Source organism: Cyanistes caeruleus, chromosome 3 (genome assembly GCF_971803275.1).
Source record: "Cyanistes caeruleus chromosome 3, bCyaCae1.hap1.1, whole genome shotgun sequence".
Taxonomy (NCBI): Eukaryota; Metazoa; Chordata; class Aves; order Passeriformes; family Paridae; genus Cyanistes; species Cyanistes caeruleus.
In genome coordinates this window covers 32,141,194-32,166,336 of record NC_141703.1, presented here as the reverse complement: position 1 = coordinate 32,166,336, position 25,143 = coordinate 32,141,194, and the positions used below count along the sequence as shown (strand labels likewise).

The 25,143-nt window shown below is 41.4% G+C and overlaps 1 protein-coding gene and 1 long non-coding RNA gene across 2 annotated transcripts in view; one reads left to right on the top strand and one right to left on the bottom strand.

The window, feature by feature from the left end:
• Positions 1-504: 504 nt before the first annotated feature.
• Positions 505-2,335, bottom strand: LOC147654057 (uncharacterized). Its single transcript, XR_015284390.1, has 4 exons — positions 2,189-2,335; positions 1,485-1,538; positions 941-1,036; positions 505-671 (listed from the first exon to the last, which is right to left on the bottom strand). It is a non-coding gene; the product is annotated as an uncharacterized LOC147654057 (long non-coding RNA).
• A 298-nt stretch (positions 2,336-2,633) lies between these two features.
• GABRB3 (gamma-aminobutyric acid type A receptor subunit beta3) overlaps positions 2,634-25,143 on the top strand; it is a 112,833-nt gene continuing 90,323 nt past the window's right edge. The window contains exons 1-3 of the mRNA XM_086880617.1: positions 2,634-2,941; positions 3,111-3,202; positions 3,358-3,425. Coding sequence (XP_086736743.1) covers positions 2,862-2,941; positions 3,111-3,202; positions 3,358-3,425 — 240 coding nt within the window. The 5' untranslated portion in view covers positions 2,634-2,861. The remainder of the gene's footprint in view (positions 2,942-3,110; positions 3,203-3,357; positions 3,426-25,143) is intronic.

Below are 25,143 nucleotides of genomic sequence, written 5' to 3'. Positions count from 1 at the left end.
GCCTTCCCTACTTAACTATTTCCTGAAAAGTGGAACATTTCAAAAAACAGAAGTTTACCCTGAGAACCTGGATCCTGGAGTTCGGGCTCATCTCACGAAAAAATCCTTGGGATTTTCTTGGCTGGACAATCTACAGGTTGTGACTGGCTGCTTTGTTTTGCTTTAGTGAATACAAGGGACCAGACTCCTTCCAGCCATGCCTTGAAATAATAACCTGCTTGCCTTTAGAAAGGAGATGTTTGGGAGCCTAATTCCAGAAGCGAAGGCAGGATGTAGAATTCTGGGGTAGGACAAGGAGTCTATTTCTGTGCCAAATTTTCCTTATTGCCCACATTAAATAGCTTCCCAAAAGTCTGGGCTTCCACTATTTCCTTGAATACTGTTCCTGGTGAAGGTCTTTGCCACAGAAGCTTAGTTATGTGAGCTTTTCCTGCAGACAAAACCCACACTGCAACTTTCACTGCAAATGCCATTATGTCACAGAGAAGTCAAGATTATTTTTACCTTTCATGAAATTCATTGATTGTTTATAGTTTTTTAACATCTTTTGGTTACTGCTAATTGAACCCAGAGTCTCAAGGCATAAGTGCTCCATAATCCACTAAATACTTCCTTGTTCCACCAGCTCCAGCCTAGATGATCTTTATGCTGCTCCCAAGTAAATGGTTGCTCTGTAAGATCAAGAAGACAACTACTTAAATGAAGTGTGATAAAAGATGACAGACTCTACAGCACTGTTGATTCATTCCTACCTCAGATGTGTTTCCAAAGTGCCAGGATAACACATTAATCAGAAATAGTGCTCTCTAATTATTTTTTTTTAATTTCTGTTACAAAACCAAAAAATCTATTTAAGAAAAATTATTAGCATTTAAATGTGCTTTTAAACCATTTTAAACTCTTCACAAGAAATATTTTTTTTTTTGGTGCTAATACTTACTTTCAGAATTTAGGGGGGACAGAATTTAATTAGTACCCTTCCCTAAATTCACTCCTTCTGAAGTCTTTGAAAGAGCTGGTTTTCGATACTGCCCATCTATAGCATAAAAAAAACCAAAACCATCAGGACCCAGGGCCTTAAAATTACTTACATAGTTACTTATTTGACTTTTCATTTTTGAGCCCTTGAGTAATGTATGCTTCATGCCACAATTCTCAAGCTTTCATCATAAGCCTAATAAGTTTTTTTAAATAAAAGCTAAGATTTTCACTTACTTTATAATCATAGTAATTATGGCACTATTAAAAATCCAAATATTAACATGAAATCACAAGATCTGGCAACACTCAGTTTCTCTTAGTCTTACATTTTTCTGCATTTCCTATAGAGCTTAGTACTGTTTTTAAAACTGCACCTGCTCCTTCTTTTATTTGGATCTTTATTATTAACTGCAACAGCAACAAGGTCAGGACAATGGATTGCACTTGTCTTTCTTTTCAATATTTGTTGAGGAGAGAGGAAAAAGCCGTCTATGTTTTCTCACCTGTATGTAACACCATGGCATTACTCAATGTCCATCCTTTTCATAGCAGTTTCACTAAGGGAAGAGAGTGTGTGGAAGAAAAACAGGTGTTAAAAGTCCAAAAGAAAGACAAGGATTTTCTCCCTTGGCTACTAAAATGTTATGCTTTGTCATGGACCAGTGGCCACTGATTGTCAGAATGTAACCAGAACCAGATGCTGGCCAAGGGCATGTTTGTATGTTCATAGAGCATGGTGAAGAGCTGCCTCTGCAACCAAAACCAATATACTTAAGTCAACATTCTTCAGTTTCCATGCCAATAAGTCCTGCTAAAAGGAATAATTAACATGGAAGAAGATTAAAAATAATAACAACTGCGCTGTCATCACCCAACCAATGCTTTATACAAAGCTGAGAGCATCCAGAAGCTCACACACGACAACTCTCAGCCTACATCTCTGGTACCGGTGCCATTTCCCTTCATTTCTGTCCCATATGACAAGCCTGGCTACACACAGGTTTTGAAGCAGCAGAGCTTCTGCCCGGCAAAGCGTGTCCATCTGGGTCAGTGCAGCTGGCACCCCCGCCCGCACGGCTGAAGGGAGCCTCAGGCCCGGCACCTGTAGGTGCACACCACGTCCCTGGCCGTGCCAAGACAGCTTCAGGCTCCTGCAGGTCAAGGCAGGGCTCCCAGGCCAGCTCCTTCTCCCTCCCCAGCGGCTCACCCCGGGCATCGCTCCCAGGATCGCCCCGGGGCAGGTGGGCGCAGTTCCCCCAAGGAGAGGGGCAGGGGCCCGGGGACAGAGGGGCGGCGTCGGGCAGCCCCTCTCACCCGGCTGCGGGGGGGACCCTGCGGGCTGCCCCAGCCCCGCAGTCCCGCTCCTGCCCCGGGGGCATGGAGCCGGCTGCGGAGAGCCACCATCGCCGCCCCGGGGCCGGTGCCGCGGGCCGGGGCCGTGCCGAGGTCGGGCGTGCCCCGAGGCGGTGCCCGGGGAGCCGCCGCCCCTCGCTGCCGCCCGCGGCCCCGCCAGCCCCGCTCCCCCGGCGCCCCACCTCGGGCTCTCCGCCCGGAGGGACGGCGGCGCCCTCCCTCCGTCCCCTCCCCTCCCCTCCCGGCTGGCGGGAAGGCGGCGGGCCGGGCTCCGGCGGAGGGCGGCTTCCTCCGGGGCTCGGCGGCGTCCGGCCGCGGGGCGAGCGCAGCCGGGTGCGCGGGCGGCTCCCGCGGGCCGGGCGGTGGTGCTGGGGCAGGGGGTGGAGAAATTTTTTTTTTTGGGGGGGAGGGCGAGGTGGGGGGGAGAACGGGGACTGTCGCCTCCGCCTCTTCCTCAGCGGCAGCCGGGGCAGCCGGATCGCGGCGGCGGCTGCTGCTGCTGCGCGCAGGGAGCGTGGAGCGGAGGGATGTGGGGCTTTGGGGGAGGCAGGATCTTCGGGATCTTCTCTGCTCCCGTCCTGGTGGCCGTGGTCTGCTGCGCCCAGAGGTAGGAGCCAGCGTGCCCCGGCGGCGGGATGCGTTTCTCCAGGGGAACGGAACGGGCTGATGCGCTCCCCCCGCCCTCTCTCCCGCCCCGCTCCCGCCGTCGCCCCTGGCCCCCCGCACCCCGGCTCCTGCCTCTCCCGCCCGACACCCCCGTCTCTTTCTCCCCACAGTGTGAACGATCCCGGCAACATGTCCTTCGTGAAAGAAACTGTGGATAAATTGTTGAAGGGCTACGACATCCGCCTCCGGCCGGATTTCGGAGGTGAGTCGCCCTGCCCGGGCTCTCCGCCCGGCGATGCCCCCCTCCCCCGCAGCTGTCCCCGCTGCTGCCGCCGCTCCCGCACGGCGGCTCCGGCACCGCGCCCGCGCTGCCGCGGCGCCTCTCGCCGCTGCCTGAAAGGTCTGGTCTGCTCGCAGGTCCGCCCGTCTGCGTGGGGATGAACATCGACATCGCCAGCATCGACATGGTTTCCGAAGTCAACATGGTGAGTGAGTGAGTGAGTGAGTGAGTGAGTGAGTGAGTGAGTGAGTGAGTAGCGGGTGAGAGCCCGGCCGGCGCTGGGGCTGCCGCCCGGGTCACGGCCGCCCGTTCCCCGTCCCTCCTTTCTCACGAAGTCGCTGCTGTCTCTGCGGGCGGCGGCGGGGCTGCGCGGCGCTCCGAGCGCTGCCCTCTTCGCTTGAAAACTTTATTTCCCCGGAGACACGCTTTCCTCCTTTCCCCCGCTGTTTCCCCTCTCACTGCCGGCGGCCGGAGCGTGCCGGGCCGCCGCTTTGCACCCCCTCGCCTTCTCCTCCCGCGGTGGCCCCGGGAGCTGGGGCTCCGCCGGGCCGCCGGCACCTGCCGCGGCCTCGCAGGCGGCGGGATGGGCCGGGGTGCGGGCCGGGATGCGGGCCGGGGTGCGGGCCGGGGTGCGGGCCGGGGTGCGGGCCGGGGTGCGGGCCGGGGTGCGGGCCGGGATGCGGGCCGGGATGCGGGCCGGGATTGCCGGGGCCGCTGGTGGAGGGCCGCGGCTGTCGGCAGCTCCCTGCTTCTTGCGCCGCTCTGGGCAAAAGAACCCCAACATCCCAGCTTGTCTGTGGGTAAACTCTGACATGTGCTGCGAGTGCTTTAAGGCTTGTTGAGCGCCCAAAGCCGGCGCGGTTGTGAATGGACTTGGGAGGAATAGTAGTCTAGTCTTGTCACGGAAAGTGATGCTCTGTGGGGCTGTAGTGTTCACCGATGGACAGGGAGGTGTTTAGTGCTTTTCTGCGTTATGGTCCTCTCCTCTGTATTCCTTGATGACTCGAGGTTAGAAGCTACAATTTCTGTTTCTTGACCTAATCCTAAATCTGAGGTGGATTTTTCATGCTCATGAGCAAGTTACTCCTTCTCTCCGTGTCTCAGTTTGTTTTTTTTTTTTCCTTGTATTCTTTCTTGTGTAGGAAGACCAGTCACTCTGCAATGCTGTAGGTACATTTATGGCATTAAAAATAATATATACATGTTTGGAGGCTGAGCTCTCTTACAGTACATATAACTCTGACACTGCACTACTTCTCCTTCAATGCACAGTTGCAGTGTTACAAGCTGGCATATCTTGGCTTGATACATGATCTCTGTATTTTCATTAATCCTGTCACTACTTTCAGCCCCTCTACTTGAAATTCTGAGAGACTTTTGCTCTACTTCTCATCTTCTAAAAATATGTTTTTGACAGAGATAGAGTTACCTGTTTGCAGCTAAAAGTGTCACCAACGCCAGCTTGCTGTTCATTCAGGAGGGGAAAAAAGCCAAGATAGTTCTTCCTTACAAGAGTTTGTCTTAGGCTACGTGCAGATTCAGACAACTGCAGAGACAACTCATGTATTTGACAGGCTTTTCTGTACCTGTAGGATTGTTTCTCAAGTAAGAAAAAAATGGGAGCTGAATGAAAGCTTCTCTCTGAAGAGTAATTGAAAAGTCTGACTTCACTTTCCCCACTGCCACCTTCCCCACCTCTGGATATGTTCCAGTCTTAGGGAAGCATTACATGACTCATTAAATTAATATATAACGCTGTGTATGTGAAGTGCCAGAGAGGCAATAAATATCAGAGAAAGGCATACTGAGATTGGAAAGAAAATGAGGGGATGTGTGCTGCTTTTTGTGCTTTTTCTTTTCTTTTTCCCAGCTGCAGGAAAGCCTGTTAGGTTTAAATAACAACCCACTTGTCCAACCCACTGTAGCAGGAGTGTAAGGAAAAGTAAGTAATTACACTTCTTCTTATGGCAGGCTGGGTAATCACATCCTCAGTGATACGAGAGCTCCTCAAGAAGGTGGTCATTGTGTCCCCAGACTGTGTGTCAGTGCACCAAGTGCTTAAGTTTCTAGCTGCCCCAGGAGTCAGTGCTCACTCTTGCCCATTAGTTGCCAGAGCAGCTGCAGAGAAGTGGTTCATTTCTGTGCCCTCTCACAGAGCAATGCAAAGTATGAAAAAAGTCAATACAGATCTTGCAACAGAAGCAAATAATGTGTTTCTGAAAGAAGTTGCTAAACTACTTTTATTATAAAAGCTGTAGTAATTTACTTCAGGAAAAATGAGCAGGAAGGGCTTCTGATTGGTGAACACCTTACTACAACCAGAATTTCAGCTGAGCTTGTCTCGCCTGCCTGGAAAAGAAATCATCTTTGACTAAGCACAGCTGTATTCACATACTACCTGAGTTGGTCACTTCTACTTGTTTTAAGTAACTTTCTACTGGTTTCCAAGGGTTTTTGAGTGCATATCAATGAACAGTGAATAAGGATGAAGAGAGGGAGCTTTTCAAAATAACTCAAGTATTTATTCAAAGTAGTAATTTGGATGAGGAAAAAAAAAAAAGGCCCTGTTGGTTTGAAGACCTGAGGCATGGCTGTTGAACTTCATGCTGGTTTCCAGCTAAACTTTTAAACTTTGACGTATTCTTTCATTTAATTCCAAACAGATATTGTGAACGTTGACTTTTAGCCTCATCAACTATTGAAATGTGTTACAAGAATTTCTTCACGTGAACTGTGGTAGTGTGGACATTAATGCCTTTGATTTAAATCTAGACATTGGTGTAACCTTTTATAAATTAGCTTGTTAAAATTCATCTCTGTATTAAAAATAAAATAACCAGAGATTTACCATTCTTCAGTTTTATGGACATAAATAAAATGTTATTACAGCAAGTTTCATTGTGCTACTTTCTAGGCAGCCTGTCATGTAGCTTTCAGTGACATGATGACAATTCTTTGTAACAGGAATTACAGCTTGTATCATGCTCTTTTCTATTCATAATCAAACTGTAACTTTATAGATAATATATTCCTCTATGAATCTTTATTTACTAGCTATTTTTTAAGCCTCCCAACATTTAAAAATTTATTTGTGTGGTTTTAGTCTTTCTGTTGAAAATCACTAGGAGTTGTTTTCCCTGTACATCCAGGCTACCTGTAGATATTTTTTAGAATAGACTTACTAATAGCCGTGTACACCTTCCTTGGATTTCATGGAACAGTTAACATTTTTCTTTATTTTTGGTGCTGAAATGCTATCAGGAGGACAGATGCAAGCATCAGGATTGCAGACCATCAACTTGTTTTACTGAAAAGTTGTAAATAAGCAGTTTCTATTTGATTTCACAACACCTTGGCAATACTGAGTAGCATTATTGAAATTGTAAACATGTATGATGTAAAAATCACATGAGTCAATATTTATACTTCAAGTTACATATATGTGGTAGCAAGAGGGAATCAGTGAAGTTGCAGATAAGAAGTGCATTGCTCAGGGAAGGGCTGCAGTCTGTTAATTACCTGCACATATATCTATATGGCAGTGTGCTTTACTCCCCTGCTTAATCTGTACATTCTTTCCCATACTTATTTGCCTATTTCACAAATGATATGTGTAACTGGATACTTAAACACCTACCTATTTTTGTGCCTACCACCATTAATTGCATTTAAAACCGCTATAAATTGTACGGAAATATAAATCTCCGAACAAAATACTGATCAATAATAATAACAGATGTATTACTGAGAATATAGGGTAAGTCATCTTACAAATAAAGAGTATGGAAGATTACTGTTGTCAGATTTCAATAATTTAGCTGTAGATTTTATTACTTTTCATGATTCAGGTTGATTGTATTTCCTTCTTGCTGTGTTTCTAGGTGTTTTTCTCACATGACATGAATTGAAAAAGAAATAGTTACTGTGCTTTTGAAAAAGAAATAGTTACTGTGCTTTTGATAGTCTGTCAGCCTATTTCAAATCAGACAGTGTCCACAATTTGTAATTTTTTTAACAGTCTGATTCTTCTTCAATGTTTGGTCTGTGAATCAAATGTGTTAGTTCCAGGCATTCAATTTTCAAGCACCCAAATACTTTGTATCTCAGGAAGTTAAATAATCAATGCATTGAATCTCCAAATAACACCCTCTTTAAAGTCATTATTATAGCTGGAAGACTGAAGTACTGTGCTTTCATTTTACTATAATTTTAGAATGTGTTTCATGGTGTATGGGAAGTAATACTATAAAGTGGATGGAGAAAACAAGGGGATTAGTGCAAAAATGAACCTTTCTTCTCTAGAGATGATGTTTTGCAGAGAATAGGAAACGTGCTATTGCTCTCAGAAGTGCTGTCTGCATTGTCTTTGTTTATAGAGAGGACTTCAGAGTTGTCCATCTAGGGTTTCTGAAAGGCTCTAATTTTGATAAAATTAAACCAGAAAAACCCAGGAGGCATAATTTGCTATATAGTCGTCCTGCTGTTTTGAGAATACTGTAGTCAGAAAATTAGTTTGACATAAAGTCAGACCTTAAAACAGATGAGTTGTTGTTTCTGAAAAAGATGTCATCTATTCTATGCTGTCACTCTAAAAAAGATGTAATCTCTTCTGTGCTAACACTGTAATTTTTATTTTTTTGCGTGTGCCTTTATGAAACTGCAAGTATGCATATGGACTTCATTGTGTGCCTGATGATTTTCAAAGCAATTTTGACATCTTTCTGACAAACTGTTTTAGCTGCTGCCCTAAGGTCGGCAGAAGTTACTACTCATTGAGACTAAATAGTGTCTATTTTCCTTGATAGGGATACACAAATAATTATTTTTAGGTGAATTAATTCATACTTCACCTGAAGTACTGGGGGTGCAGAACATCATGCTTCTGCTAATGAAATCTGTCACATTTTACGTGAGATGATAAAAAATCTGGTGGATTCCGTTTATGTAAATTGAGATTTATAGCATTAGATGTCTTAGTGAGAGCTGGATTGCCAAACTCTACAAGTGCAGTTAATGGGGATGTAGAACAGAACGTGGATGCTTGGGCAAAGGTGCCTACTGCCATTTTGGTTTCACAATATCACACTTGCCCTCTGGTTTCCAGACCAGGTTGTTGCAGATCTCCTGCAAGTCCTCTGCCATGTCCCTGTGCCCAGGTATTAGACACGGCACCTGCTCCCAAAAGTCAAACAACTGAGCCTTGTTCTTGTCAATGCAGGTGATGCCATCAAGAGAGGTTAAAATAAAGAAGGAAATGTAATAGTCCTGCTTAGTTATTTTAGGTGCCTCAAGGTAACTTGTTTGCACTCCAGCTGCCTCTCTAGAACTTAAGTGAACCTGCACAGATCCTTTGGTTACTATGCAGGGGTTCTGCATAATCCAGGCATCCAAAATGGCATCAGACACCTTTGCTTAGGTAAGTGAATTGTTCCTTAGATGTACAGCCAAAGCTTATCCTCCAGGTTCCTTCTGGAATCAGAAAAAGGAGACAGTCACTAATTTGCAACAGGTATCTTAGATGTCTGTGTGGTTGTTATTTTTAAAATGGAAGGATTGGTCTTTCTAGGCAGTGTCCTTGTTTTCTGAGTGGCTATGGAGAGAGAAACTTGGTTAGTTTTTGAGTACACACAATAAAAAGTAACCTCTGTTTCCATTCATAAATGTAGCTTATATTTCCTGCCATAAACAGATATTTCCTATCTATTTTGCAGACAGAATCTTGATATTACCTCCTGCAGGAAATCATAACCAGGTTTTGACATACTTCGCTTTGAAGATTCAGATGGAGAAATTAAAGGAGTTGTTCTGATACAATGGTTACATAATCATATTGCAAACACACATTTTCTAGCTAGAAGAAGATTCATGTGTGCAGTGCTTATTACTAGTTCATAAGTCATAAATCACAGGAGTATAAAATAGAATATGTAACTTTATAATCTGATTTTGCTTTTATATATTTTATACTTTAATGTGTATAGGGAGAATAGTAGATCATACAATGGCAGAAAGACCACATACATAATTTTGCATATATGTGTGTATATATTTGATACATACATATATACATGTATGTATTTGATAGATAATATGGGGGGAAAAAAGGAAGAAGAAAGAAGTAGTGCCCAAGCAGGGAAGCATTTCCTGGAGCCAGTATAGCCCTGCAAAGAGTGCTGTCACTGTGCTGGTGATGAGCCAGCACCCGTCCACTACAAGAGGGGCACAGCAGCAGGCACTGATCCTGGAGGATAGTCTGTCTTACAGGTTACCTGCTCTCTAGTTACCAGCTGGCCACAAGCTCATCCATCCTCTTCCTTGTCTCCATCCATTTTTGTCCCTCAGGACAGCACCTATGAACTCCCCCAGCCTGCCTCACTTTCTCCATCGCGGTCATGTTTCATAGTCCTTATTGACAGAGAGAGAGAAAGAAGTGCTTGTAGCAGACTGTGTGATAGGGAAATGACTCCTCTTTGTCCAGGGGAATTGATGACAGCCTTCTGCTTATCTGCAGTGGAAAGCAGCTACTCTGAAGGGGAAGGAGTACCTGCTTATGCAGAGACAGGGAGGTAGTTAATGTTGCTGGGAGGTGCCCATAGACTATTTGAAAGCCAACTCCAGCTGCCAGCATGGAATCATCTGATGAAATAGATATGATCTGTGATGACATCAATCTGGAATAATTGCAGGTATTCCATGGACAAAGAGGGATTCAAAATTACATTTACGAACTAGAGGAATAGCCCAAATAAAGAAGGAGCAAGCATGGAGTGCTGCATTATATAAGGAATGATGAATTCATTATCTAAAATGATAAAGATTTGGCTAAGCAGTAAGACACTAAACAAAGGTCTTGCTGGACCAGAATCTAATGCAATTGAAAAAGTTACAGATGCAGTATAATTGAAAAAAGATGCATCTTACCTTGGGGTACATAAATAGAAGTGTCATTCACAAGACACAGGGTTTGCTTTGTCATTAGTTAAGCCTGAGCAAGAATGCTGGGTCCAGTATTTCCTCACTGGCTCTCAGAGAGATGGAAAGAAACAAGAGATATAAAGAACAGAAAAAAGTCTTTCTAACTTAAAAAATTACAAAACACGGCATATGCAGTGATGTTTAAGTAAATGGGTTTGTTTAACACTGAAAAATAGGATGGGGAGAAGAAATAAATGTTCCCAATAAGTAGGATGCTGGCCATGAGAGAATGATGACCAGTTGCTCTTTAGAACCCATTGAATTAAGACCTGAAGAAATTAAGGAAATTAGGGGATTGATTTCAAATCGGTTTTCATCTAGCTACATTCTTTTGTAGCATCTCCTTTGTTTCAGGTTTTCAAGAAGGGATTAAATAAATACATCTTCCAGTAGTGTTGCTCTTGCCTTTGGAGAGGCTGGGCTAGCTGATGCTTTGAGGTGTTCTCCAGCACTCCATTCCTGTGAATCTCTGCTCTGACTTAATTATTATTTTGGTCAGAGCTCACAAGCGTGTCTTGGTTTGGTTTGAGATGCTCTTGCTGGTATCATGCTGGTGCCTCAGAAGATGAGAAGCTTCCCATAGGACATTTGTAATAAATGCCAGTGCCACAAGTATATGTCTTGCCAGCTGAGATGTCATTAGTCACCAACATTGTATAATAAACTTTATTGTGTTCTCAGTACCTTTTCATAGATTGCACCAGGTGTCACATATATGTTCATTCTAATGTACACAGTAGTCATTGAAACACATTACAAAGCTACAAGGTCAGGACTTCTGTGCATGTAATTATTACATATTTTTACTTCTCCTGAAAGACTTTTATCATGCCCAGGTAATGAAGAAGTGCACTAATTTAAGTTAACAGAAGTGGAAAATTGACAGAAACTTTATGAATTTTTACCTCCTCTGTACCTAGTAATTTTTTTTTACTCCCTTGAAGACAGAAAGAAAAAGAGATAAAGGAAAGAGGGATATTTATATGAAGATTTTTATTAGTGCCCTGAATTTTTATTCAGATAATTTAATGTCTATAGTGATACAGAAAGAGTAGCAATTTGATAAAGGCATGGCAGGCAATGTCATGCTTGGCAGAAGACAGCAGACAAACATAGAAACTTCCATGACATATCTGCCACAATGGTCCACACAGCCAGGTGTCCTGACTCCGCTGCTTGCTGGTGGTGGATGTCTGGGGAGGAAACCAATAAACAAACAAGTTTTACTGCTTCTCTAGGTTACTTTTACAGTCTCCAGTGATTTGTAACTTGAGGAGAGTACCTTTTGTTTAGGTGTCAATTCACTTTTCCCCACAGTTTTCCTTTTAATAAAGAGAAGATTATATAAAGAATTTAAACTTGGGCAATATCAAGTGCAATCCATCAATACTGAAGGATAATAAAAACTTTCAGTGGAAGAGGTTGAGTAATATTTAGCTACCATTAGGGGTTTTAGCTTATCCAGGACAAACTTCCTTTTTTTCTCTCCTGTGACATAGAGTCATAAAAAATAGCTGGAACAAGAATCATTTCAAAGCAACAGTTTATTTAATATTTGTAATTGAATGTCACAGTTCCTCATAACTACAGATATTGCAAGGAAAAAAATCCCCAAGTCTGGGCATGTCTAATTCATTATTCACTATTACGGATTTGAACCGATAACTTTGGCAAAATAATTTGTTCTCTCAGCAGTAAGAAGCTGGTTACAGGTCTCTGTGACAATGTAATCTGCAATATGAATGTAATATTGCACGCAGCGGAGAGGGAAGATAAAACAGCTGTGCTGGGAGGTCTGCAGTTACACTGGATAATTGGCAGTTCAATAGCAGTTAATGACTTTTTTCTTAATACTAATATGAATGTTGAATTTTCATTAGTTCATGGGTATGTCTCCATGGCACAATACAGCACTCTGCAGAGATGACAGAGGTACCTCTGGCACAGCTAGTAGAATTTCTGGATGCCGTGAAGTTATGTCAACACGAAGCTCTGTTCAGAATGGTTGTACCAGTGGGAGTTAGGTCTCTGAATAAGACTTGTCTCACAAGCTTTAAATATGTTCTCTGGTGTATGACCATCCAGCCAGAGCTGATCATCAGAGTGCCCTTTAACAGAGAGAAGCACTGCCATAAGAGTGTATTTTTTGTTCTATTCTAAAAGAGGTATTTAAGGCAAGGATGGCTAGCCCTGCTGATGAACCTATCTGGAGCTACAGACAGGGCAATGGGATGGAGAGGGCAATGAGAGGAGTTGACTGACTTGCTATAGATGCTTTTTCTTTTCAGTTAATGTTGGAATGAATTCCACCGGTTGCTCCTTTTTAACCTGCCTTTTCAAAGATCATTAGAAGACAGCCCTGAACTGGTGCACAGCTGAGCTGTAGTTGACTAAGTAATATTAGCCAGCAGGTTAATGCACTACATGTGAATTTTGTACACAGTGTGAACTCCAGAGGGCTTTTTGTGTAGATTTCCTGTGAATTCTGAGTCACAATACATGTAGGACAGAGAAGATAGCCTTTGGAAGCAAGCTCAAATCCATGTGGTTAAATATAGGTCATCCTTTGTTCTTTGACTTGAGATACAAGATAGCCCCACTGTCTTACTCTGCTGGCCTGTTAACCCTATAGTTACTGGAAAGGAAGAGCTTCATTCCCATAACTATTCTGTTCACATGAGGGATATTTTAAGGTCTCTCATTCTGGTTGTTGCTTACCCATCATGGCTTTAGCATGCGAGCTCATTGCTTAGCTGCAGTGTCAATTGTTGAGCTGTAATCCAATGCAGGTGCACCTGAGCTCGGCTGGACAAGGTCCCTCATGCTTTTGGGACTGGGCTGAAGCACAGTAAAAAAGCTGAGGGCTTTACCTTCCAGGAGCTGCACTTGGCTGTGCAGGCAATCAGAGCCCCTGCCACATTTTTCAGAGGGAAAATAGTTCAGGAAGAGTAAGAAATTGAATCTTCCAGATATAAGAGGTTAAAATGTAAACTAATTTTCCTACTTAATCAAATGTTATTTTGTAAACAGATGACCATTTATCTTGGTGTTTTCTGACGACCGTTTTTCCTGGTGGTTTCCTATGCTGCTGTGTGTTTTAGAATGTACTGAAAATTTGAAATTGAAAATAATAGATGATACAAAATCGCATTTAAATTCTCAATATTACTGGGTAATGCAGTAAGTCTTGTTGTTAAAGATACAAAAGATTTATTTAACCCTTTTTTTCATACTATAAAACACATTAACATGTCTTTTTTTCTCTGTATCAGCAGTGATTTGCTTTAGCTTTTGGGCTATTCAGATAGGAATCCTAGGTTGTTCACTTGGACTTTCTAAGCATTTTCCAATCATATACCATAGGTTTCTATTTGGATAACAAAAGTATCTCCCAAAACAACTGGAACTTGACATAGGAAGATGTCTTCAGGATTTGCAGAACAGTATATATGACCCTTCATTTTGGTTTTGAGCCATAAACTGTGGATCTGCTAAATTTAAGAGTTGTGGTGCACCTGATAATCTGTAGAATGTCAAGACTTACGTGCTTGAGCAGAGCACCTGTGCTCAGGCATGCCACTTGCATGTCAGTCACTAGCATGGGTTTGTCCCAGCACTTTCCCAGGTTCAATACTCTCTGGAGGTTAGCACATGCCAGCTCCTCTGCTAGCAGGCAGCTTGGATGCAGCTACTTGTGCTGGGAAATAAGTTAATCTAGATAGAAACAAGTCGTGCTGTGCAACAACACTTGCCCTTCAGACGAGAAAGCTCCTTGGCTCACTTCATTTGTTAGGTTAGATCTATCCAGAAAGTGCCATTCACTGCATCCATGTGAGGTTTTGTAGCCAAGGTTTCCAGTGGGAGAGCTGTGGCTCTCCAGAGGGTGATACAGCTGCTGTGATTGGCAGATCTGTATTAGAAGACAGCTCATTGTAGAGCTCAATGAGCTTGTAGATAATTCATTCTGCCTTATTTCTTTCCATTCTCTGTACAGTGAATGTGGCTTAAGCCAAATGCTCATCTACTCCCCTTCCGGCAGTAAGTGAAGTGAAAGTCACCTGCCTGACCTCTTGACTCTACCCAGCTGTCAGAGCGCTTTTTTTCTCCACTTTGAGAAAATAGGTGGACAGCTATTCCCTGTACGCTGGGAAACTGCTGTTGCAGACTTGTTTGCGAGGGGTGAACTCTGTCTCTTGGTCTTGCTTGGCTTCATGCCCCTTGACAGTCACTCTACACAGTTCAGATGCTGTGTGTTGACCTGCATGACTGAGCAGAAGGCTGTGGAAGATGAGGGACAGCCACTGATCAAGGGAAGAAGGAGCTTGAAGTGGAACACAGGACAGCCACACTGGGCAGTTTACATGCACTTAAATTCAGAGGAGATGTTGTTCATTTCAGTTTAGATAGATAAGAGCTTATAGGTGAAGGATTTACAGAGTATTTACTTTGTGAAAACAAAAGAAAGTACCAGAGTCCCATATCAGCCTTGGTTAGATACCTAGAATGTAAGTGCAAATTAATTGTGCCGATGAGGTGGACTGGACTTCACCTTTACTTTGTGTGACAGAGAAAGGAGGCTGTCCTTGGGCAGTAAGGGCTTATGGAATGTGTAGAGGAATAGTTAGCAGTACCTGTGTGTGTTTGTGTGATGAACGAGGGGTGATTAAGAAGAATCAATTTTAAGGAGGAAATACCTCATTTCCTTTTAATCAGAAATGGTCTCTTTTGGCATTTCATTCTCTTTCTTTGCCTTTTTTTTTTTTTTTTTTTCCCCAGAGAAATGGTTGAGCTAGCTGGGGAATAACTTAGCTATTTTAAAAATGCTGATTATCTGCCTGAAATTCTTTTTATAAACCATCCTCCTTAAATGGACAGGAAAAAAAAAAAAAAAGGAATAATAAGATGGGCAGTGAATTAGCAAATGCATTTAAGGTAGTTGATCAGCTTATCTTTCCAGCAGACCCACTTTAGTCACATGCTCATATATTATTAACCTGACTGCATCAAGGCTGATACTGTATGTCTTTCCCAGCATACCCATTTATGTCGCATTGGGTGCCTTTTGAATTGGATGCAGGTGCTGTAATTTGGAAAGGGAAGCCGGAAGTTTACATAATGTAGTCTTGTTATCCATTAGTATAATATTCTTTATTGGTTTTATAAATATATGTTTAATATCATCATGAGTGATCTAGAAGATGGGATACTTTCCAAGCTGGAATTCTATGATTTCATGATCTTTACAATAAAAAGAAAAGCTTCTAACCACCAGAGAGGATCCCTTTTGCATAGCCTTCCTCAAGGAGTAATCTAGCACTAACACTCGTGGTGTTATGCTTTTCTTTCATTAGTCACATCTATAAGGATCTCATTTACAGTCTTGCATTATATTCCTCTAAGTTACTTACAGACACACATGTACAGTGTCATTTAGCAACCTGCTGGCACAAAGGTTTCTATATGAGCAAGGTGGTTTAAATGGAAAAAAGAATTACTCTACTGAAATGTAAGTATATCCATTAATTTGACTGCTGGTGCTCACTGAGCAGCTGTCTTTAAGACAGAAGTCACAGTAATTTACTGCTACTTTTCCCTGAAAGTCCCTGAATGATTTTTGTTAATAGCTTGAGCAAGTGACCAAATCTCATGAGGCCTCCTGTATGAATCTTTTGCAATTTTTCTTTCTCATTCCTCTCAACTCTTGATTTTTAATATCTTTTGTGCCGTAAAGCAGGAGGGTGCTATTTTATCATCATTATTTTTATAGTCCTTTTCCTAAGAAATGTGGTCTACAAAAAGAAAAAAAAAATCTGTTGTGGGGAAAACCAGATCTATCCCTCTCCCTGAAAACTTTGCTGTATGAAGGTAAATACAAACATAGCATGCTACTGTCTGGCACACAATTAGCTAGCCCTTCTGAGCTTGACTGTAAATGAGCTTGATACTGCAAGATATGGTAACAAATGAGTTCTAAAATTCTTTGCACCTCTATATGCTGCTTGTTTTTAACATTTACAGAGCAATATTGAATGACATCTGTACCCTATTATGTGTGGCATTATTGAATCCTATGTCTCCTTATATATCCGTGTTTTTGTGGTGCCCTTCATGATCATAAAACAAAAGCAAACCTGAGATAAAATGTTATGATTAATCTATACTTTATGGCAGATCACTTTGGAGGGATTCGATTAAAACATGGCAATAATGCAGTAAGAGTGCTGAAGATTCAGAAGATGGATTTAGTTATTTGCTTCTAGAGGACACAAAATTAAACACTACCTTTCAAAAATGAGTGATAAATCTTCAGATACATGGGAATAATGGGGATGAAGAATTGACTAGATGTAATGTTGATGAAGGCAATCAAAGGATGAAAGTGTCAGGGTTACTTTTCAATCTGTCACTGAGCTGTGGTCATCTATCACTTCAACTAGATTTCGTCCTAGCTCTTGCTGTGGCCACTAGTATATTTCCATCTTGTCCCTGTTGTCCCTTGCCATGTCTGTTATTCTCCGGTCATCTTTTGTTGTCAGAAGTGTGATATTTTTTCATCAGTTCTTACAGCATAACCCACCCCCTGCCAGTAAGGCTGTTTCATATTCTTCAAGATGCCCTTGCCTGCAGCCAGTGCCCTGGCCTCAGTGCTCCATGCTCAGCCTCAAGTCCTTTGCCATGTTGCCTTTTCTGTTGGTGCAGCAGAGCTCTCAGTAGTTTTTTAAATTTTTTTTTTTTTTTATGGCATGCTAATTTCTTTGAAAACAGAAAGTGCTTATTTTTAATTATACCATTACACAATGTTTTATTTGTCTATTTATATTGGCTTGAATCGCAGACATTTGTGCTGTATAAATAAACATAAGAAGGGTTATATTTTTAAAAAGCTTGTGGTACCAGCCCTTTGCAAAAATAATCCTCCAGTATACTCCTACCTGTGCTTTTGCTGCATTCAGCCATACCGGGATTGTTTCTAATGGCACTTGAGAATGCAAGGAAGGAAGGCGGGAGGGAATTGTTCAATTTTTAGATCACTGTATGATCACAGTAGAGTGAAAGTTTGATTTTATTTGGTTATCATCGCTCAGCAGGGACAGGGTATGCTGATTGTTTTTCACAAAACCCATTGGTAAACAGGCAGGCACACATAAGGAGCGGTAGTCTCCATGCCATCAAAATCATATATTCAATAATCCTCCAAGGCAGTTACTGATTGACTGAAAAAACTCCAGAGGAGACTGGTTTAGCATATTATGGCTTATCAGGACCACGTTGTCTTCTCCTTTCCAGGGCAAATACTGTGTCAAATACATGCAGTGGTGCAGTCCCAGTGGTCAAAGAGAAGAGGTTTTGGCCCATCTTCTCTCATCTGTCATACAGAATGGCAAAAGCAAATCCATCCAGTGCTAATGCTGATATCCTGACCATCAGTTATCCCACTGTGTCATCGTTGGATGGCACTAAAGCTACAGACCTGCATTTCTTCACACCAAGAGTGGAATTTTTAAGTAGTTAGGTATCATCACCTGAATTTTTAGGTGCTTTGAAGGACACGAAATGGGCATGTTTTCAGTTTATATCCCCTGAAAAACTAGGACTCCATAACTGTGAGTATTGGAGTGTGTGTTAAAAGCAGCAGCAGAACTGTGTATAATTACAAAACTGAATTCCAGAAACTTCAAATCTTAATTTCTTTGAATTTTTTTCAGAAATAACCTGTTGCTTGTCACTTGATAGGTACAAATTTTATGTCTCATTCTGCCTACTCCATTTTTTTAATTTTTTTTTTTTTAAGCAGCAAAGTGTGTAATAGAACTGGGGCTGGTGTTCAGTTAAACATCATCATACAGATGTGAACAGTGTCAATCCTTAGGTTTGCAAGAATATTGGCTGGAGGTCAAATGATGTGTTTCTAAAACCTACCCTTTTGCATTAATTACTCTCCAGCTTATCTTTGTTGTTGTTAATAGAGGGCTCTCTTTAGTGGCCAATGACAATAATGCCAGTTGGGATTCCTGATGATACATTGTCTAGCATTGTTTTATAAGTTTTATGTTTGAAAAGGGGATTTTTTTAATATAGAGGTCTAGGAAATAGCCAGATCCTTTTCTGGGGTCTAGATGCTGGATGTTGTCTCTGTACAAGAGACTAAATAAGTAGCTGAGGATTCTCTTTGGGCATGTTGTTTAAAATACCTCCCTGGAGCTAATACTCTCTGTCTGGCTGAGATACAGAAAGGAGCTTGTCAGGCTGAGCAGAAAACAGAATTTGTGTGCAACGGGCTCTGTTTGACACTCAGAGGACTCGTCTTTCTTATTTCTGTAGTCCTTACCGTGCTGCAGTTCATGCTGAGAGGTGGCTCAGCCTGGCTAGTTTGGGATCAGAGGAAAAGGAAGGTGTTTTGAGATGACTTTTCCCATCTTTGCCTTCAGCTATTGAATAAAAAGCTTTGCTATGTCAACCAATAGGTCCAACGTAATTTTTTCCCTTTGTTTTCTCTTTTTGGGAATAAATAAACCAGAGTACTAAACATGTTAAAAGGGGATGCAATTTTTATTTTTTTAATTATTCAATAATCTCCAGAGGCTTGGTGTCATTTAGATTCAGTATACATCCTAAAGACATTATTAAAGACTCTACAGTTCAGCAGTTACTGCTGGACCATGAAGAAATATCCCCAAGAACTGCATTTCCCTGACCTGCTTTTATGTTTGTATGTGTCTGTGTTTCTTCTGCTGTCCTACCATAACTCTCGAGTTTCAAAAAAAAAGTAGTGGGGGGACGTGTACAGACATTGCTGCCATTAGGTTACTTCACAACAGATTTTGGAAAACATTCCTGAGTACTCTAACTCCAACCAACCCTACCAATAAATTCTTGGAGCACTCACATGTGGTTTTGGACCCTGCCAGCTGTTACTCTCTTTCCAGGCTTTCCAGGCACTGCTCAGGAGTCTGCAAGTGCCAGAGTTGCTTCTGACACCCAGCTATCATACGGACACCCCATTTTGGAGGGTGAGATAGTCTAATAGTGAGGACTTGAGATGCTTACTCCAGAGTATATATTTAATATTCTAGTCATGTTTGAGCCACTAGTAGAGAGATAGCTATAGAGTCTCTTTGAGAAATTTATCTACTGATCTGCAGGCCTAATAAATTCAGCTTTTTTTTTTGGTACCAGAAGTATTCTGTACTGCATTTAACCTTATTAAGCATCCTCACTAAGCCAAACGTGTTGAACTTTTAAATGGAGGTGAATTCTCAGCAGGAATTCAGAGCTGGTAAAAATTCCCCACAGTTTTCTGTGACAAAAGGCTCCAGTGATGTTTGCAATTTAGCTTTTCCCAAAGAATTTTTTTCTGCACAAAGTTCGTGGCTCCAGACTCAACAAGGCTCAGACCTATGGCTGGTGCTGCAGTGGGAGGTTGTCTCTGTTGGGTGCCTTGGCCAGTTTTGTGATGCCATCACCTTACTCTTTTCATCCTTGGCACCATTAGAGCCTTTTTTGTGATTCAAGTTTAGCTTCCACTTTCCTTTATAGCACTCCAAAGAAATATTTCATATTCAGTATGTCAAAGAGATGAGGGGAAAAAATGTCATTAAAGTTAACATGGATAAAAATTTGTTTGATGTGTACTGATCAAATTAGGTGATTTTTTATTTTTATTTTTTTATTTAATGCCATGTAGAATTACTGTGGAGGCTTTATGTTAACAAAAGTGGAAAATTGTCTATTTTGGAAACAAATCAGTGGAAAAGGAAGCGAACTGACATTGCCATTCCTAGCAGCAATCTGTAAGATTTCCATTAAAAAATGCCTTCTTGGCACTGAGCTACCTGTGTGCTCCGCAGGAGAACCTCACAGGGTCCAGAGAGTCTGTTCCTGCCCAAATGTGTCTAGGCTCTAGTGAGGAGGCTAGATCTCATCAAGTGAGATGTGGGTGAGGAATAGATAGCTTACAAATCCAAGGTACAACAACACAGTCTGTAAGGGGATGGATTACAAGAATGTCACGTTAGCTATGTGTTTGAAATAACTGGAAATCACTTTTCATTGATGGGTCTCAAAGTTTCATCTGAAGGGGTTTAAAAGTCTTGTGCTGGGGCACAACAGACAAGAAAGCAAGCATGCCCTAAATCCTTTCAGCTGACCAGTGACAGAACTTGTCTTTCAGAGCTCTGCTCTGTTTTGGTGACAAATACTGTTCAGCCCAGTAGGTGCAGATCTGTGGAATGCATTAATGTCCACATTAAATGCTGAGAGTTTGCTTTGTAGAAGTAGTTCTGGTTTGGTTCAGTGGGCATAATTCATACTTGATGCTCTAGGTGTGCTGTGGAGAACACCTCTGGCTTGGGCCCATCCAAGTTGCATGGAAAAGTTGTAGATGCCCATCCCTGAAAGCATTGAAGGTCAGGCTGGATGGGGCTTTGAGCAATCTGGGATAGTGGAAGGTGTCCCTGCCCATAGCAGCAGGGTTGGAACTAGGTGGTCTTTAAGGTCCCTTCCCACCCAGAACCTTCTGTTATGCTGTGATTCTGTGACATGCTCCAGAGCAGGCTTGCAGCATGCACCAAGGTGTAGAAAGGGAAACTATTGGGCAGCTGCACTTCAAAAGCACATTCTCAATTAGAACTGCAGTGCTAACATAGATAATTCAGTGCCATCCCAACTCCTGTTTTTAGAATTAATTGTCATTTCATTTTGGGACACTGGAGCACATCTCTGTCTGATGTGTTACTTATTCATGACTTAATTAGCAACTAGCTTGAAGTGATACCTTCCTCTTTAATCTCATTTTTCGACTTTGTGAGTCGCAGTTTTGAGTTTGTGAGTGGCAGTGGTAAACAGATGTAAGAATTGCTGTGTCAGTTCATACCAAATGTGTCTTAGCCCAGTATCATATTTCTCTCTGGGGTTAGTGTCAGATGCTTAATGAATAACACAAAAAAACCCAGTGTTTCCCTGGAAGAATCTCCCAACCACCATGATTTTGCTTCAGGAATATCTGTGGTTGCAATTGGTTTCTTACTGCTTAATCTAAAGGATATTAAAATAAATTATTCTGATGATTTAGCCTATGTGCACTTACATAAAGGAAATATCTATATATAAGTTTTGGCCACATTTTTTCTAGTACATTGTACTTTTCTGCAACATACTCTTGCAATGCTCATCATCATCATCATTGTTAGCTGTGCTTATTAAATCCCCAGAGCTGCTCAGTGTTAACTACCGACATTGCCATGAAATCTGCCTCTGTGCACACGTGCAGATTTTGGAAGTTGCTCACTTTTGTCAGCTGTTTCCTCTGAATGTCAGAAAACTTCCAGGTGCAAGCAGTATAAAGCAGTGTGTGTCTGTCTGTGGCTGTAACAGGGAAAAACTGTAAACTTTCTCTTAAATTTCTGGACTTTTTAGAGTCCAGAATTTTCCAAGCAGCAGATCTTTTGCTTTGAATTGCACTAATCCTGAAAAATCTTTCTGAAGTAGTGTTTGAATTATGCTACTGGGAATTCAGGAAGAGAAAATCCAAATGTCTTTGAATATTCAGTCATGGATTAATAGAGACTACTTTTCCTCAAGCTCCTTTTGCTTACAATACCGAGTTCCACGGTATAAGGTAGTGTGTAATCCCTGAGATGAGAGTTTTTGATGACTTCAACGAACTTTAAAAAAAGAAACTGTATTACATTTTGAAGGAAGTTAAAATCTGTATTTTTTAATGCAGAATAGGAATTGAGAGCAGATGAGGTATTCTTTGCAGAACTCGTGACTCCTCCATTTCTAAAAAGATAAAGCTTCAGAACTAAGTCATTGTGAAATCTGGGGCAGAAAATCCAATAGAGCTCAGGTTTAAGTATTGCATCTCAGGGAGTGGACAATAATTTGTGTTTGCTTCATAAAAAAGTGGAAAACAGGATTATTTTCCTGTGGTGAGGTCATGCTTGAGGTATGGCACCTGAAGACAAATACCTTTAATCAGGAGCTGGTGATGAGTCCCCCAGTGTCTCAGACTAGACACAGTTTGTGGTTCCTACTACACACAGGGACTTTTCAGTGACAGACTTAATTTTTCAGTATGTACTTTCTCAGGTTGTTCACCTTGGCATCTTCCTTGCTGTTATCTACCCTGGAACCAATGTAGAGTTTTCCAGATAAGTCAATTGCTGTAGTCTCAGGTGTGCTGAAGAGCAGGAGGTGAACAGAAAGTGGGCAGACAAAGGGATAAGCTAATCCTTGCTGCAGAGTGCTCAAAAAAATTCCCTCCAGTGGTTTATTTCAAGTTTAAAGACTTTTTGGGCAAATGACCAGATGGTGCAAGAGAATTCACAAGTGCCTATACATTCTTCACCCCTCCTTAAGGACAGCTATGAGGTTTTAGACTCCACTGTGGATTCCTGCTGTGATCAGGCGGGAGACAGTCTCAAGGTGCCTTTTGAGGAATTAATACTCTTAGTTTAGCAGGGTGTGAAGAAAAGGCCCTGTAGAAGCCTTCTGAAAGAGTTCTGGAGGGCAGGAACACACCGAGTAGTAGACTCAGTATTATTATCATAATGCTGATTTTTTTCCTATGTACTGCTAATTTAATATGAAGCTGAATACTGAATAATATAATACTGAAACATTTACAGAGATGTTGCAACAAAACATTGATTTTCTTCAACGACTTTTTTTCCTAAATTACATTTTCTCAAAATCAATATATTTTGGCAGACAGATTTTGATGCTACTTTTTATCATCGTGGAAACAACTACAGTGCTATTGGAATCTACTCATTACGGTGCTAAGCACTCCTAGCAAAGTAAAAGTGTGTGTGCAACAAAGCCATCTCTGTGCCTGCTGAATCTCTTTAGCACAAGTGGGAAAATGAAGATTTAAAATGGCTTTTGTTTACTTAGTACTATGTAGAAGCAATGGCACAGCTAACTCCAGGATTGCAGAAGTGTATTAAAAGCCCGAGCTTTAAAGTTCTTTTGTCACTGTTATTTTAGACAACACAGGTAAAACCAGTATTTCAGTGCATGATGACCACTCCTGTGTTTTGTGGCTTTATTCCATGTTGTGTTTTAGAAAGTCTCTGCTTGAAATCAGTTTATTGCATAGGTATGATTGGCCATTTATTTGATTATTTATTTTTTAGCTTCTTTTTTCCAAAAAAAGCATGCCTAAAATAATTTTAGTCCTTCCCAGTGAGATCCAGTTGCATCAGATACTATCAGAGAAGTAAACATCACATAACTATAAAATATTTCTCTGAGGGTTTATAGTTACAGTCAGTTCTGCCTGACTAGTCTCAAAAGATAGCACGTGAATACACCTTATTAGGCAGATCTTTATGAGCCATTGTAAAGTTACATCCACTCCAAAAAGGTCTGCTGCTCTTAGGGTATGGTTTCCTCCATGAAGTTGGCTGAATGACTGAATGAAGAGTATTGCTGTGGACAGGGCAGATGTGAAGGGCTGTGTGTGTACACAATGTGTGTACAGATATAACAGCAATATCCTCAAACACTCTGTAAGCAGGTTGAACTGAAGCAGAGCCTGAGCTATACCAGGATTGTAAAAGTCATTAATTGGTGCATGCACTGATTAGATTTTTAATTCCTGGGTAAGACCACAGGTATCACAAAAAACATAGAAAGCTCTCAGTGCAGATTTAGTACTGGGGCCACACTGGGGTAATTATGTACTTCTTAAGATCCTGCTGTTCTGCTGACAGTCCAAGCACAGGAAAGTAGGTCCAGGTGTGTGCAGCGATGTGGCATTTTAAAAGTCATGTCATTATTGCTACTGGAGGAGCAAGACTGCTTTACAAATTGCTTTAAAATAGAAACTGAATCTCCTTGAGTCTTATGCTTGATGCATAATTTTCCCATTTATTTTCACAATAGAATAATTTACTATGTTTTTCACACTTTAACCACCATGGAAAAAACGTATTTTATATCCTAAATAACTTGTGTAGCTACATATATATTAGTGAATTATAGTAAAGAGGAAAGGGAATACTCCAGATGAAACTGAAAAGTCTTTCTTGAAGTTGCAGTATTTTCAGTGGTGTCTTCCAGTGAGACTGCTGGCAGCAAGCAACAAGCTGCCTTCTTGCCAGGACCTTGTGAATTGCTGCAGAAAGTTTTTTTCCTGATTTTGGTGCTGACACATGACATGCATCTCAGATGGTGGCCTGTGACCGCTGTCATGCACTCGATACAGATAACAAACTTGTTTCTTTGACGAGATCATCCCTTGACTCAAGACGTGTGCCAGTATCTGCAATATCTCACTTCTGAAATTAGTGCAAAATATCGATGTTTTGTATCAATTGGAATTTTTTTTTAAAGGTGCTTTATGTCATCTCTTGTATGAAAATAGGATGGTATTCAACTATGCTACACTTCAGTAGTTTAGTTTAGATTTGGTGCACTAGAATAAAGTTAGGGATGTAATTGATTGCCCTCTATAAAATACCCAGCTTTTGATCAGGTTATTTTTTGGGGAAAATGTTGCATTTGCTTCCTATGCCTGCAGAATAATTTAGTGTGAGGGTAGTATCGTTTAAGTTTAAACTTTATTAATTATATCTATGCATAAAATAATCTGTTTAAATTAATTGGAATGACGATTGCAAAACATGTATTAGGACAAATATTTCAGAAACATGCTGATTTTGAAAACATTTTACTGAGAAATACAATAAAATAGGCAGGCAAAAATCCCAGCTTCAAAAATACCTCTGTACTGGGTCCTAAGAATATGTTAATGTAAAAAATTGTTCCTTATAATTTTGGGTATATCTTACTGATGCATTAGACTCCTAGTACTATGTGCATGTAAGAATACTAATAAATGTAAAAAAATACTCATTTAATAGTGCACAGACAAGCATGTAATTATTTATAACTTTTTGATTGATTAATAGAACATTATTCATCTGGATTGTTGTTTTGTT